This window comes from Podarcis vaucheri (genome assembly GCF_965113315.1).
Source record: "Podarcis vaucheri genome assembly, chromosome: 9".
NCBI lineage: Eukaryota > Metazoa > Chordata > Lepidosauria > Squamata > Lacertidae > Podarcis > Podarcis vaucheri.
This window is the reverse complement of record NC_138767.1, coordinates 24,665,134-24,680,960: the sequence shown is the minus strand read 5'-3', so window position 1 is coordinate 24,680,960 and position 15,827 is coordinate 24,665,134. Positions and strand designations below refer to the sequence as shown.

Below are 15,827 nucleotides of genomic sequence, written 5' to 3'. Positions count from 1 at the left end.
GACCTCTGGAACGAATTAAGTACTTAACCTGAGGTACCACTGGATTTGTACCCCGCCCATCTGGCTGGATTTCCCCAGCCACTCTGGGTGGCTTCCAACAAAGATTAAAAATACAATAAAATAACATTACACATAGCATTGCAGCTATGTAGATAATAGAACACTATCTTTTTATGATGGGGTGGTTTTGCATTTTCTGACTAGTGATAAATGCAGTGGTATGTCCAATAATTGCAGTGAAATGTGGAACAATGACTATGTTAAGATACATTTTAAAAGAAACTTGGAAACACATACACTAAGTAGAAAAATAGAAGCATTGCTACTCCACCCTATGTACGCTCCACACCAGGGGTCTGCAACCTTTAAGACAAAAAGAGCCACTTGGACCCGTTTCCGAAGAAAAAAACACCTGGGAGCCGCAAAACCATTGTGCCATTTAAAGCATGCGCGCCGCTGCCCTCCGATCTGACAGCGGGTGGGAAGGTGGCGTCGGGACGGTGCGTGACTAACGTACGCACTGCCCCCATGTGACGTCACAGCCAGTACAGCACCCGCCACAGTGGGGAGTGTCGGGGTGCACAATGCGCCTCCTCCCCTCGCTATTATCCGCCCCGGAGCCGCGGCAAAGGTGTAAAAGAGCCACATGCAGCTCCGGAGCCGCGGGTTGCAGACCCCTGCTCCACACCCTCCAACTCTTCCCCCCTTTTTTCTTCCCAACCTTATACTGCATGCAACACTAACGCCTCACAACAAATGAAACTGAGCTGTAGAAAACAAAACTTGAAAAAAAGAGACAATGCACGTAATTCTTTTTGTAAACGAAGACATCTTTAATAGAAGCTATTATTTTAAAAACACTTCGAAAAAAAGCACAGGCTTCACCACTAGAGGGCTTCCAAACACCACATTTTCCCCTGAGCTGTATGTGACTCCTAAGAGATGAGGTTCTTGCCTCTGTTTTTAATCTAAAGCGATGTTTTAAAAGTTGTATCTGTATGTACCAGGAGCATTAGATTTACTAATGCTATAAATTACTTGAATATTTAGACTTTTCATGTAGTCACGGTTTAATGTTCTGAAATGTATTTTGTGCCCGGGCACAAGTCAAGCTTCTCAGCTCAAGTAGCGTTGAGATGCTGCTGGTGTTTGCATCTTGGGCTAAGGGTGAAATGAAAGTATGTACGGTGATTGTGCCTTGTGTGTGTGTCACATTTATGGCAGTCAAGATAGTAGACTCTGCAGTAGTCACACAGCATGACTTGATTCCCACGTTTGGAACAACTTCATAAAGTGTAAAAGAAAAATGCTTTAATAATTTGCTAAAATGCTTCCTAAATGCTTCTTTTACTTTCAAAGCAGACGACAACGAAGGAGCTTTTAATATCATGTGGCTTTTAACAGAATGCAGTTTGATTGGAAACACTCTTTAACTAAAGCTATATTTTTTGTTTTAAAACAAGGCACACCACATATTTAGATGCAGTCTCTTATATCTGTCTTGCCCACAGGCTTTCTGGCTATATACTTTAAAATATAAACATTTAAAAATAGACTTGTAGTGTTCACAAATAAAACATATGCTCCATGTGAAAAACGACTGTGCAAATGAAGTCCTTTTATTACATTAAAAAACAAACACAACTTCGTTAAAATGCTTTGTTTCTAAAACTTTTGCCCATGACTACGTATTTCTGCAAAATAGCAGACAGTATCTTTAAGGCCGCTTACTAATAGACTTTGGCCACTAGGCGTTATGAAGTAAAGAAAGTAGTATTAATTTCAAAATAGACATAGAGTCTTGCAATAAAATGATTCGACTTCGTTGTTAACTAAATGGGTTCCTTCTCTGTAAAGCCTGAGGGATATATGTTCTCTGCAGCTCACTGACATCTTTTGTAGACACACTAAAAGCAAGAGATACTTGCATCTCTGCAAGCACTGAAGGGTAAATGTGTAAATGGCTAATGCATGAATCTCAGCTGTGCTTGGATCTGCTTGCTCCTATAAGGCTGTGACTGGGACTTGTGTTAACTGTGATTCATATCCATCTTGTTTTTGCAGTTACAGTGGGGGTTCAGAACCAGTTTTAAGTGTCCATTCTGATCCTCATGATTATAGCTTATCCTAGCACTTTTTATTTTTTTGGGCAAAGACTGCCCCTAAATAGCCCCTGTTTCCATAATTCTTTGGGGTAGGATACAACATCTGATTTGCATGCAGAAGGTCTAAGGTTCAAGATCCGTCATCTCATTTCATTCATCTTTTAATATGTAATCCACCTTTCTATATTACTATACACAAGGCATTTTACAAGCCGAAGAAACAGTGAAGATTGCACTACTTGCAACCATCTGATCTGATACAGAAATGTCATAATGAAAACATAACTTTAAAATGAACAACGTATACAAAATACAGTGGTACCTTGGGTTACATACACTTCAGTTTACATACGCTTCAGGTTACAGATTCCGCTAACCCAGAAATAGTACCTCGGGTTAAGAACTTTGCTTCAGGATGAGAACAGAAATCGTGCTCCGGTGGTACGGCAGCAGCGGGAGGCCCCATTAAGTAAAGTGGTGCTTCAGGTTAAGAACAGTTTCAGATTAAGAACGGACCTCCAGAACGAATTAAGTTCTTAACCTGAGGTACCACTGTAAAGTAATATTCAATAATCCATTGGAATATAATAGTACACAATAAAAATAAATATCAGCAAATAAACAAAAATTCACTCTTAATTGCAATAAATATTTTCTAAACTATAATAAATAAAAATAACAAGTTACAGTGCATAAAATAACACAGTACAACTTGAGAAGCAAAGACTATCATCTATCTATCTATCTATCTATCTATCTATCTATCTATCTATCTATCTAATATCTCCCTAAACTCAAGGTTGGGCTGAGAGAGAATCCCATCTGAAATGCTGGAGCAATGCAACCTGTCATTGTAGTAGACAATTCTGAGCTTGGTTGAATGGTCTGACTCAGTGTGAGGCATGATCCTGCATTTCTGTGGATGCAAACCTTTACACACTTAACCCGAGAGCAAGCCCCATAAACCTCCACTGTTGGCCTGTAGGTTCATATTTTTTCTTCAGTATTTTGGTGCAGATCCTTAGGACGCCATCCTGTGGTGTTAGTTACAGAGATCTAGATTGTGGTGGTGTCAACAGCCCAGCCAAAAACAGTATGTGCTTCATCTGTGCCAGCTACTTACTGGACCTTCCTGTTGGAAAGGCGGACGGTTTGCCACTTTTGGTCAGAGTTGTGTAGGGTCCCTCTGCCAAACAGTAGCCAAGGAAGACCCCTGCTGGCTTCTTTTGTGGGAAAGGATAGGGCCAGGAGAAGCTTGCCAGCTTGGCTCCTCTGAAGTGAGGCATGCTAGGCATCCTAGGTCAGGGATTGCTATGCAGCTGATTGGAGCAATCCATGCTTACATCCTGCAGGAAGGCTTGTTACTTGCCAAAGGGCTACACCACAGTCACCAGGGTCACTGAAAAAAAATATTAAAACATGGGTTCTTTGGAGTAAGGGCCCATGAAATAAGCATTTGTCCCCCCAAATGGACAACACGCCATTTTAAAGCCCTTTAGAGATATTGATACTGGCCCTGGTCACTGCTTTCTTTCTCAATCTTTTGCAGCCATTATTCTTAACAGTTATTTATAAAATAAAAACTAGTGGAACATACCACTGCCATTGTAAAGTCAGCAACACTGCTTACCTTTGGGTCTGACAGTAGATTCCTTTCTGTGCAGTATTATGTATTTGTACAGAACAAGTTAAAGCTGCCCAGATGCTATGAACTGAAATCTGAGTGGCAGGGTGTTTGCTTTCATTTTGTTAGTTTCTAAAATATTTTGGTAGATGCTCTTTGGATAATCAGTCAGTGTCTATATACAGCCCATCATCTTCCTTCTACAGCAATTGCTGTTTCCTTCGGGAAGGAATTAACATACAAATTTCTGAATGAGGTTCTCACCGAGCTGTTTTCTCAAACTATGCTAATTAGGTTTGGATAGAAGAATCCCCTGTGCATCTAGTTACTGAACCTTTTGACAGATTCCAAGCATATTGGTGTAGATGTTCCAGCCTTGTGAGGAATGGAAGAATTTAGGAGCAGACTTTGGTTTGTGTTAAGTCTTTTGAATGGCTGCCTTATTTTAAGACACCCTGCAGTATATTTTTCCAGATGCAGAATCGAAGCATGATAGACTTTCCTTTTTTTTTTAAGCGCACAGAACTTTTGGGTAGGGGGAGGGTGGGACAAAGAGGTTGCTCAAGCACCAATATTTTAACATGTTTTAAGTTACTTATAGCATTTGAACACGTCATTGGCGAGAAATTTAACTTTGTGGTGACTCCGTCACGTTCTCTTCCCACTCGAATGTTGTTCTGGTTGTCTGTGTCCTCCTCTGTGCTGTCTGGCAAATGCTGAACTGCACTGTTTTTGGTTTTTTAATTCAAAATATTCCAAAAACCAGGCACCACATTTGTATTGTCTTATGCCATGCTTTTAAGTCTTAGCTGTGATGAGTTTGGGCCATCACACAGTAAGAAAGGGGAGGACATATTTATCACTGTATAAGGTTTAGATTAGAAAGTGGAGGGACGACAAATAATTCTTAGTTCCTTTGTTGCTGCTTTGTTGTCTCTCATGAAGTTGGAGGAGGAGGTACAAAGGGGAAGATGTATAGATGTATGGCTCTGTCCATCAGGAGAACGAATGTCTCCCTGTGCAGAGTAAGCAGCAACAAAGGAAGTAAGGTAAAGGGACCCCTAACCACTAGGTCCAGTCACGAACGACTCTGGAGTTGCAGCGCTCATCTCCCTTTATTGGCCAAAGGAGCTGGCGTACAGCTTCCGGGCCATGTGGCCAGCATGACTAAGCCACTTCTGGTGAACCAGAGCAGCGCATGGAAACGGCGTTTATCTTCCTGCCAGAGCGGTGCCTATTTATCTACTTGCACTTTGACGTGCTTCCGAACTGCTAGGTTGGCAGGAGCAGGGACCGAGCAACGGGAGCTCACCCCGTCACGGGTATTCGAACCGCCGACCTTCTGATCGGCAAGCCCCAGGCTCTGTGGTTTAACCCACAGCGCCACCTGCATCCCTAACAAAGGAAGTATTAGTCACCTATTCTTTTTTTCTATTCTAGTGTACATTGTTCCATCAGTTTTGTCAGTGGGGTTGCTAGTGCAGATTGATAATGCTGGGGGAGCAGATATAACTGGACAGCTGCTTCTTTTTCTACCATTCATTCAAGGTAGGGTGCGCCTAGTTCTCCCCCTCTTCATTTTATACTCCTAACAGTCCTTTGAGGTAAGTTATGATGAGAGACTGTGATTGGCTCAGAGTCACTCCATGAGCTTCGTGGCCAAATGAGAATGGCTCCCCGCCCCCGCTGGAACTCACCAGAACTCAGTTCTGGCACCACTCAGGTGGGCGCCATTGCCATTGTAAGAGAACAAGGGAGTTCCAGAACCTCTTTTTCTAGAAAAATAGCACTGCACGTGAACATTTGGACACCAATTTCCCAGGTCTTAATCTCAACACTCTTAATCACCACCCTGACGCTTGGATTAAGCATTAATAGGTCTGGTTGAATGGCCACTTTTATTGTAGGGATGGGCAACTGGTTTCCTACCTGGGCTCCCAATTCTAAGACATCTTCTTTTTTGTCTGTATATAACTTGTTTCCATTTAACTAGGCCTCCCACTTCTTTTTTCATCAGATTATTTACATTCTTGTGGCGAAAGTAGGGTCGAGTCTTTCTTTGGTTGAGAGGTCAGTTCAGCCTTTTTTGGCTATAAGGGAAGACAATGAGACCTCTGGCTATAGGGCGGTATATAAATTCAATAAATAATAATAAAATGACAATGCAATCTAAACCAAATCTACTCAGAAGTAAGTCTTGCTGAATTCAAAGGGACTTAACTCTCAGTTGACACCAGAATGTTTTAGAGCCGCTGCTGGATTTTTCAGCGATGTGAGATTTAAGAAGATAAAAATGTTTCTGCAGATAACTTGAATGGCAAAAGCACTGGCATAAATACAGGTTACAGCTAGTTCTAAAAGGCAGCAGGCTGCTGACTGCAGCAGCACCATTTGATATGTAGCATATAAAATAATAATACGAAATTTTTAACAACTTTTGCCTTTTTCTTTCAGGACATTGTACCAGTGGATGCCTCTTACGAGGTTAAGGAGCTGTATGTGCCTGAAAACAAACTTAAATTGGCCAAAACAGATGCAGAGTCTTTACCTGCCCTGGAAATAAATAAGGTAATACAGGTTTGCAAAGGCCACAAAAGTATTTTTACTTGTCCAGATAGAACCTGTGTTATTTGTGGCATATTGATCTCCCAGTCTGCTAAAACTGTTTTGCCTTGGAGTCTTCTCTTGCTCACCCCTCGTGATTGGCTGAGTAATGATTTGCAAGCTTGAGATAGCAGGAATTGGGTTCTGTTTCCGTGATTCAATTTCAAACTACAATTCTGATTGTTCTGCCTTTCAGCCATAAGTCTGTTCCCCCCCAATGTGTCAGTGCTTTGGGACAACTTGCCTTACTTTAGGAAGTATCTTGTTGATATCATTGAACTGACCTATTTTCCCTTTCTAACTAGTCTGCCACTGTCTCCAGTAATTTTTTTTCTACAGCATCTGTATTGCATCTGAGTAGCTGGTAGTTTAATATAATCACGTTTCTGAAGTCTTCAGTATGCTATGCATTTCCCTTTTTCCACTTCAGTTTACAGATTTATGCCTCTGTTTTAATTGGTTAACTTCTCTTTCTGCAGTCCCGAATTTGACTGTTGACCCCTGTGTCATTCATGCAACTTCATTGATCCCTTGTTTGTTAATGGCTACGTGTCTCTGTTTATCACTCTGAGCAGTGATGGGGGATCTTTGGTCTAATACTATCAACTTTCCTGTTTTAGCTGGATATGCAGTGGGTACAAGTCCTGGCGGAGGGCTGGGCAACACCGCTGAATGGCTTTATGAGAGAGAGAGAATACCTGCAGTGCCTTCATTTTGACTGCCTGCTTGATGGTAAGACACCTTGAAATTTACATACAGTAGCATCAGTTTATGTTGGTCATGTGGGCGGGCTTTGGATAATCATCTCATTTAGTCTTTTTAAAACATAGCTTGTCATAGGTCCAGTAAAAAATTCAAAGTCAGCTTCATAAGCCACTTCAAACCATGAGTCATGAAGCTAGCCTATTAAAACTACCCATTGTTTGTTTTTAAACTAGAATCATTGGTTTGAATGTGATGCTAAGCTGAGATTCTTCGAAAGACTCTCGGCTGAGTATGAGGAAAAGGGGAAAGTTTTGCCCAGGCTCCTTGAGGCAAAAGCCAATATTTTTGCAAATGTGGCTACTGGTAAAAAACCAAAACCCTCCTCTCCAGGGTTTTCCCCAAGCAATTGGAGACTGTGCCTGCACTCGACTGATCTTTCCCCTGCCCTTTTCATTTCTCTCTGTGTTATGGGGCACCAGGGAGCAGGGCAGCTGGTTGCAACAGGAGGGGGAGACTCCCTGGATTCTTCAGCAGCCTGTCTCATCTGTTTCCTGGTCCCCCTCCTCTCCTGCCTCTGAGTCTGGTCTGCCTTCTGCCACAGTCTCTTCCTGCTCACTAAACACTGCTGTCCCTTCAGCTTCCGACATCTCCTCCCCGCCAGTTTGCTCCCTCTTCTTTCTCTGACCTTACATCATTGTCCCACCACCAATCCCCTGGTTCTGAGCCTTGTTCCCCTAGGGGGTTCCCTTGGAGTTTCCCCAGCTGGTGCCTCCCACCTCTCCTCTGCATCCAGCCAGACCGTGACATCACGTATGGTTGAAACCACATACATGAAATTCATGTAAGATGCGTGCGCACACACACACTCAACACACACAGCTCCCTGTCACATATAATATATATGCACATGCTTAAATATATTTATACACACAAACATATTTATTGATTTATCTTGTGGACTAGTAGGGACCCCAAAAAATGATCTAGATGTCATTGCTGAAAAAAAGAAGGAACCTGCCAGGAGTCCAGGGGTCATAGTGAGTTTCATAAAGGAGTGAGAAACATGTAAGAGAAGAGCTAATATGTCAAATGCATGGATAGCCATCTGCAAAACATTTACTCTACAAATATTATAACCTTGTATACTAAAATTTGTTTCTTTATTGGAAACAAATGTAGTTCTAAGAATTCCAGGTAATAGCTTCCCGCAAGCATAAAATCAACTGGCAATCGTTGAAGCTTGAAGTGATAAATGCAGAGTGTTTCTTTGTAAGGAAATGGATATTTAAAACAAACCATGTATTGTTGTAGGATCGCCATGCATTGCAGCAGGCCATTGAGTGTCAAATTTGCAAGACATAGACAAAAATGCCATGTTCCAGATTAATTTTGTAGGAACTCCCTATTAATATGTGCATAAGCTTTTTCAGCTTGAGCATGTTTTGTCAGTGTTACAGTAGGCTCATATTTTGGAGTGCTGTTCTTGTTATTAACATTGATTTATTAATTGCCTTCTAAGTCAGTGTTTCCCAAACTTGGGTCTCCAGCTGTTTTTGGACTACAACTCCCATAATCCCCATCTAGCAAGACCAGTGGTCCGGGATGATGGGAACTGAAGTCCAAAAACAGCTGGAGACCCAAACTAGGGAAACACTGTTCTAAGTGAAGAAGCCTGCCTGATGCCGGAAGGCAGTGTTTTCCAAAGTGTAGGAACTGCTACAAAGAAAGATTGATTTATTACGACTCCAGAACAGATGCTACATGGCCGTGCCAGTTCTGCGGATTGAAGTGGTTGAATGGGTATATATGTACTTTACCATAGTACTTTTGACGTTTGAGAGATTATTGTATTATTCCTACTCATTTTTATGTGCGTCGGTGAGCTCCCATTTCTCGGTCCCTGCTCCTGCCGACCTAGCAGTTCGAAAGCACGTCAAAGTGCAAGTAGATAAATAGGTACCGCTCCAGCGGGAAGGTAAACGGCGTTTCTGTGCACTGCTCTGGTTTGCCAGAAGCGGCTTAGTCATGCTGGCCACATGACCCGGAAGCTGTACGCCGGCTCCCTCGGCCAATAAAGTGAGATGAGCGCCGCAACTCCAGAGTTGGCCACAACTGGACCTAATGGTCAGGGGTCCCTTTACCTTTACCTTAACCACCTTAGTAGAAGTAATACTGGAGAATGGATTGCATAAGTAAAGTAAGTGTGTCTGTGTTTATACCTACCCCTGCCAAAATGTGAACTTCCTTTTATTTTCTAAAAATGCTTCAGTGGGTGCTTCCAACTTTTCTGCAGCAGTTGGGTATCTCTTAACTTCCAATCTTGTGGATCACCAGAAGGAAAGATGTGTCTCTTTGCCCCAGGCATTAGTTATTTGCTTCAATTGCAGGACAATAAGGCAATTTCAAGCCAATATGGCAGGGACAGTATTGGGGAACAGTCGTGTGTGCCCTACTCAATTATGGAAGAGCTGGGACTTCGCTAAGTTTTTACTGTTGAGTTGGCGGGTTTTTCCACAAGGCACGTTTCCTGGGTGTATCTGTGAATTGATGGCATTGCAACTCTTCCAGAGAACCAGGAACCATTGCAATAGCAGCCCGAATGCCGCATGTGTTTGGAGAGTGCAATTGCTATTTGCTTTGCAGTGAGAATTAATATTAGAATGAGAGAGTCTTATGCAACTTGATTCCATCTTCCAGCTTGGGGCAAGGGATCTCCCACTTGCACCCATAATAGACTTGGTGCCTTTACCTAGATACCAGTATGGAGAAGTAAAAAAATTCTGCAAAGGATTCCTGAGACAGGCCTATACCTCAAGTGAACCCAAGGCTACTGCTATGCATTAGGAAAGGGCAGGCTCTCAGAACAGTAGGCTTTTAAGTACGTTTTTCGCCGGGACACCTGGATGACTTTTCCGTTTAGATGACAACTACCATTGCGTTGCTTCTTCTTTTTTCACCCTACAGGGGGAATCATTAACCTGTCAGTGCCTATAGTGTTGACAGCCACAACGGAAGACAAGGAGAGACTAGATGGCTGCACAGCTTTTGCTCTGCTGTATGATGGTCGCCGTGTGGCTATTCTCCGCAATCCAGAGTTCTTCGAGCACCGGAAAGAGGAACGCTGTGCCCGGCAGTGGGGGACAACGTGCAAGGACCACCCTTACATCAAGGTAGCCTTTTGCAAGGCTTGCTAACCTGAAGCTCTTAATGAAGTTCCATACAGAAGTGCGAGGAATAATCTATATGCAAACCACAGCCCAGATTCCAATCTTCCCTAGCAAATTCTCTCTCCCATTTTGTACAGCCGACTTCTTGTGGACACATTCTGTGGCCATTCAGAGCGTGGAAGCCAGTCTCGGATGATTGTGTGTGCATATATAGATAGATATGTGACAGAAACAGATTTAGGATGAGCCCCATAGTCTGCCAGGGAAGATCAGAGAGAATTTTGTCCTCTCCTGTGGTTTATAAATGTAGCCTTGTGTACAAGAGACATAGAGGAAGCACACCAAAATGAATTACTCAGCAGCGATGACAGGAAAACAGCTGGCTGCTCTGCTTCAGGGCTTGGCTCAGCCGGATCAGAATATTTAGAGCCCAGTCTTCAAGTTAATGATTTTTTTTTAAAAAAATGCTATGTTAATTGTTAAACGGCCCTAATTCAGGTCATAGTTCAAATTCTTAAATGGGGTAGAATGCCAGTTTTGCTGCAGGCGTGCTTGGGCAAAAGTGGATTTTGTGGGGCTGGGTTGGAAAAAACATCACAACGGTGGGGGGGGGGGGAGAACTGCCTTGCTCCATCCATGGGGCAGGTGGGGAACTGAGTTTGTCGCCCCCCACCAACAGAACGAATGCTCTGCCCCAACCACTCGTTGCCCTAGGTCTGGCCTCTGCCATAGGCCAGAGGAGCAATACTGTAGGATGAGTTGCAGAACATGTATTCAAGGAAGGCAGAGAGAGTCTGGCATAGTGGTTAGAGTATCACACTAGGACCTGGGAGAGCAGGGCTCAAATCCCCAATCCGCCATGAAGCTCACTTGGTGACTTTGGGCCAGTTGCTGCTTCTCATCCTAATTACCTCACAGGGTTGTTGTGGGGATTAAATGAGGAGGGGGAGAACCACGTACACCACCTCAAGCTCCTTGGAGAAGAAAGTGGGATATAAATACAGTAAGTAAATAAACAAACCACCAACAGTTTGGCCCCAAGTGGACACAAAGGCCCGTTTCCAACTCAACATTTTTGTTACGGCATTGTCAAACTGATCCCCTTCCTCTGCATTTCTCCCACCCCCACCCCAATTCCCTTGTATATGTTTTCTTTTTAATTTGTGAGCTTTTTTTTTAAAAAAAAATGTGAGTTATTTTGGGAAAAGTTGGAGGAAAATAAATATGTGAAGTATAGCTTGGCGTGATGGCGCCAGGCGCATATAGCAGCTCTGTTGCGAACTAGGTGAGGGCATCTCGAACACCACCTTCACTAGTCTGAAAGCGTCAACAGTGGCTCCTGATCAGTTTCTGGGCCCAATTCAAGGTGCTTGTTTGAATGCCATAGTCCTGTTAGATCAGTCAAAGGCATCTTGGTTCTGATAGTGGTCAGCTATTCCTCTTCCCAGCAAGTGGCCTTAAGTGGTATGCTAAGAGCCAGTGTGGTGTAGTGGTTAAGAGTGGTAGACTCATAATCTGGTGAACCAGGTTTGTGTCTCTGCTCCTCCACATGCAGCTGTTGGGTGACCTTGGGCTAGTCACACTTCTCTGAAGTCTCTCAGCCTCACTCACCTCACAGAGTGTTTGTTGTGGGGGAGGAAGGGAAAGGAGAATGTTGGCCGCTTTGAGACTCCTTCGGGTAGTGATAAAGCGGGATATCAAATCCAAACTCTTCTTCTTTTTCTCTGATAGCGGAGCAGAATTCAGTTATTGTAACTATTGGCCATTGATAGCAGTGCCCAATCCTCAAATCTGAAATTCAGAATTAAAAACAGCTAAGACAAATTGCAGAAATAGTGTTGCATGCTGTTGAAACAACTCCCTTCCTTAAATTTCCTAGATGGTCATGGAACAAGGGGATTGGCTTGTGGGGGGTGATCTCCAAGTCCTTGATCGCATTTACTGGAATGATGGCCTCGACCAATACCGTCTCACACCTGCTGAACTAAAGCAGAAGTTCAAAGACATGAATGCTGGTAAGTTATTGCATGAAGAGGGGTGGTGTGAAAGAGAGCGAGAGACAGAGAAATTCATTTCCCGCTGCCCAGAAGCTCGCTAGCAATATCTCTTTCAGCAAAGGGCGGCACAGTACCAGTACTGTACTTTATTTCCCTTTTTTGTTTTGAACAAAACACAATTTCTGTGATTGCAGTCCTAAAAAAGCTGTAGCGAAGGACTGCGGTCAAAGTAGTTCTGAAATGGTTTGCTTGCCTTCCAAAAAGTGATTGGTGGTGGTGACAACTTTTCAAACACCTTTGGTGATGTGTGCCCAAGTTTTGCTGCACCATTTAAAAGACTTGCCAGGTAAACCCCAGTGTGTGGTGAATCCGATGATCTCTCTCAGTACTTCGATTGTTTTGCATTTGTTGAATTGTCCTAGATTTTCTTGTGAAAGCAATAAAAAAAAAGTCCTTGCAAAGGAACAAACCACATGTGTTTCACAGGGGACTCAGAGTGCGATGAAAGGTATTACAGTTTTTCTGAAAAATTAGTTTTGGGAATAGTTTTGCTAGCTTCACAGCCGAGTTGAGAAATCCACAGCCTGTTAGGTTGTTTGTTTTGTTTTCCATTTTTGTGTTTTGTGTTAGAGAAATAAGGAACAGACCAAGCAGTAATAGTCTGGCAGCTGATTGTTCTGTGCTGTTTTAGCTGGGATAGTGAGAGCAGCCTCCTGTACAACTCTCAAAAGGGTGCTTGGGGGAAGGCGGCTGAAAACAGAGGCAGGGGAAAAATAAAAACCCATGTTCTTCTTTGAAATAACCAAATTATAATAGGTAGGACCCCAAGCTTGAATTAATTTTGGTTTTATATGGGAGAGAGGCGGGTTAAATCTCCATTGGTGAACTTTTTTCTTTGAATTTATTTTGGCCCTGAGATATTTCTTTAATAGGGCAAAAGGGCATGGCAGCATATGTGAAGGCGTTGTGCTAAAGGGTTGGGTTTTTGGAAGACAGTACTTTTAGAGTTACATAATTATATCTGGTAATTCATTCACCTGAGTTAGCTTTATTAAATATATTTCAGAGTCAGAATGCAGATATCTTATTTAAATCTCTCATTGCTTATCCACTGTTGGCCCGGTTTGGGAAAGACTTGGAAGGGGTGTCCTTATCAAATTGGCTTAAAGGAGCTTCGACCGATGGAGAAATTGAACAACAAAATATGGTTAGCTCATGAGCGAGGCACAAGGACTCATTTACAACTGACTACATGAATATGGAAAAAAAAAATTCTGATTTTTTTTTTGAGACATCCAGACTTTTTGTTGTTGTTCTGTGTCTTTAGGCTGCTGATTTTGTATTCTTGTGTTGTATTTTCACAAGAATTTTGTTAAGGGTTTTATGTGTTAATTTTCCAAAACGTCCATAAAGTTAATTTTTAAAAAATAGAAAAAAGTTTTGTGCGTGTGTTTGCAGTGGGAAGCAACTTCTAGTAATGATTAGTAGTTCTAGAAAACATTATCTAGAATATACTGGACCTAAAGTTTTGCTACTATACTGTTAGTTTTACTTAAATTGATCAGCTCATTCAATCAGTTAGAGCTATGAGTAGACAGCCCGGGGCATTCCAGATGTTCTTGGACTACAGCTCCCATGATCCTTCACCACTGGCCATCCTGGCTGGGGTTGATGGGAAGTGAGGTCCCATCTGCATGGAATCTCATTAGCTGCCCACGGGCTAGAAGTTAGGTAATGAAATTTAAAACCTTCCGTTGTCTTAAAAAGAAGCAACTTGACATTTACAGATCTTGAGTAGCTTGTTTGGAAAACGAGAAATGAGCTGCTGCGCTTTTCTGTAGTAAAAAACAAGCAATGAGTAGAAACAGGACTTGTTATACTTGGGTTAAGAAAACGGAGCCTCTAGTCCAGTGATAGCAAGTCATGTGGAAAGAGATTTCCATGCGTGGCGAAGTTGAAGTGGGAAAACACACACACACACACACACACACACACACACACACTCCATTATGAAAGGGAGAAGCATCTTTTCTCTCCCCCTGCTTTGCCCCATGTAGTGTCTGATTCTTGCCAGTTTTGATAACTTCTAAAACATGTTTAGGGCAAGGGGGAACTCGCTGCTCCTGTAGCAATGAGTGTTTAATTTGGGGTTGGTTTTTTGTGGCATGCCTATAATGCATACAAAAAATCCCTTGATTCAAGGGAATATGTTGATCGGCCAAGCCTCTTTTGATTCTTGGTTTCGCTACTCTTTTATTTTCAGCCATTTATCTAATTGAGAGCTATTTAAAAGCCCTGTCAGAGCTCTCATCGCTCAGTTCGCAGCATTGAGACATTACACGACCAGTGATGAGATGCGGCAGCCCTGTGCTGCTGGGCTGCTGTTTGAAGGATCCTTGGCGCCAAACGCAGGTGACAATAGCGCTGGCGAAATGTCATATGATTGTAGAAAATGCCAGGCAGCCAGCCACTGGCTGAGACTTTAAATATTCCCAATAGAAGTACAGCCCTGTGTAGTAGTGTTCATTGCAGCAACTTTGTTCTTTGATCTCTCAAATGCTTGGCAGAGGCAAGCGGACAGTTGTGTTGACGTATCTCTCTTCAGTCGTCTGGCAGGGTTCCTGTCACCCACCCATTCCTCTCCCAGCTGCATTGGGAGCGAAGCCTTTCTGCAAATGATAGACTGTGCAAGGTCTGAAACTGAGGCCTATAGAACATTGCAGGCTGCTTGTCACTGACGGCTTCTGCCTGAATTAATAACCGTCAAGCATATTGGCATCCCTCTCTCTTTCTCCCCTTAGACGCTGTCTTCGCCTTCCAGTTGCGCAACCCTGTGCACAGCGGACATGCCCTGCTAATGCAAGATACTCATAAGCAGCTTCTGGGTCGAGGTTACAGGCGCCCAGTCCTCCTTTTGCATCCTCTGGGGGGCTGGACAAAGGACGATGACGTTCCTCTGTCGTGGCGAATGAAACAACACGCAGCAGTCCTGGAGGAAGGGATACTGAACCCAGAAACGACTGTGGTGGCCATATTTCCTTCTCCCATGATGTATGCTGGACCAACTGAGGTATAACGAGTTGTGTTTTTGTTCTTAGTTCGTCCCGACTGATTTCCCTGATGTTCGTTTGTCAATACAGCCTCCTTCGGAGACAACCACTACACTCCAAAACCCTTGTGTGGTGGTTGCGCCGCGAGGAATTTCCAGAGTTTGGTTTCAAGGCCTTAAATGGGAGGTCCTTCAGATACTTCCTGTTTACACTTCAAGGGGCTTGTTGCGCCATCTCTTCCTCTTCCCTTTCTTTCAAAGGTCATATGAGTGCTCTTTAACAGGTTGAATCGTGGCCAAAGCCGAAAGAGCTGGGTTCTCTTCTTATTCCAATGTTTTTCGTCTGATCTACATGGAGTTGAGGAAAACAACTGAGAAGGGAACATGCTTTTGGCAGGCTCCTTGACTGAGCAAATGGCTTCGAGGCATGACATGCAGTGCTATAAAGATGGCTTTCTTTCAATCTGCGATTTAGAAATATTTGAGTTGCTTATTGGTGGGGATTAAGCTTTTTTATACCCTATTGCCATTCTGCATTTTGTAAAGCTTTTGAGGTCATTTCACTTCTGTTCCCTC

At 43.0% G+C, this 15,827-nt stretch overlaps 1 protein-coding gene across 1 annotated transcript in view; it reads left to right on the top strand.

The window, feature by feature from the left end:
• Nucleotides 1-15,827, top strand: part of PAPSS1 (3'-phosphoadenosine 5'-phosphosulfate synthase 1) — a 49,299-nt gene that overhangs the window by 20,005 nt on the left and 13,467 nt on the right. Inside the window, exons 6-10 of the mRNA XM_082236963.1 lie at nt 6,184-6,297; nt 6,954-7,065; nt 10,003-10,208; nt 12,085-12,220; nt 15,004-15,272. Coding sequence (XP_082093089.1) covers nt 6,184-6,297; nt 6,954-7,065; nt 10,003-10,208; nt 12,085-12,220; nt 15,004-15,272 — 837 coding nt within the window. The remainder of the gene's footprint in view (nt 1-6,183; nt 6,298-6,953; nt 7,066-10,002; nt 10,209-12,084; nt 12,221-15,003; nt 15,273-15,827) is intronic.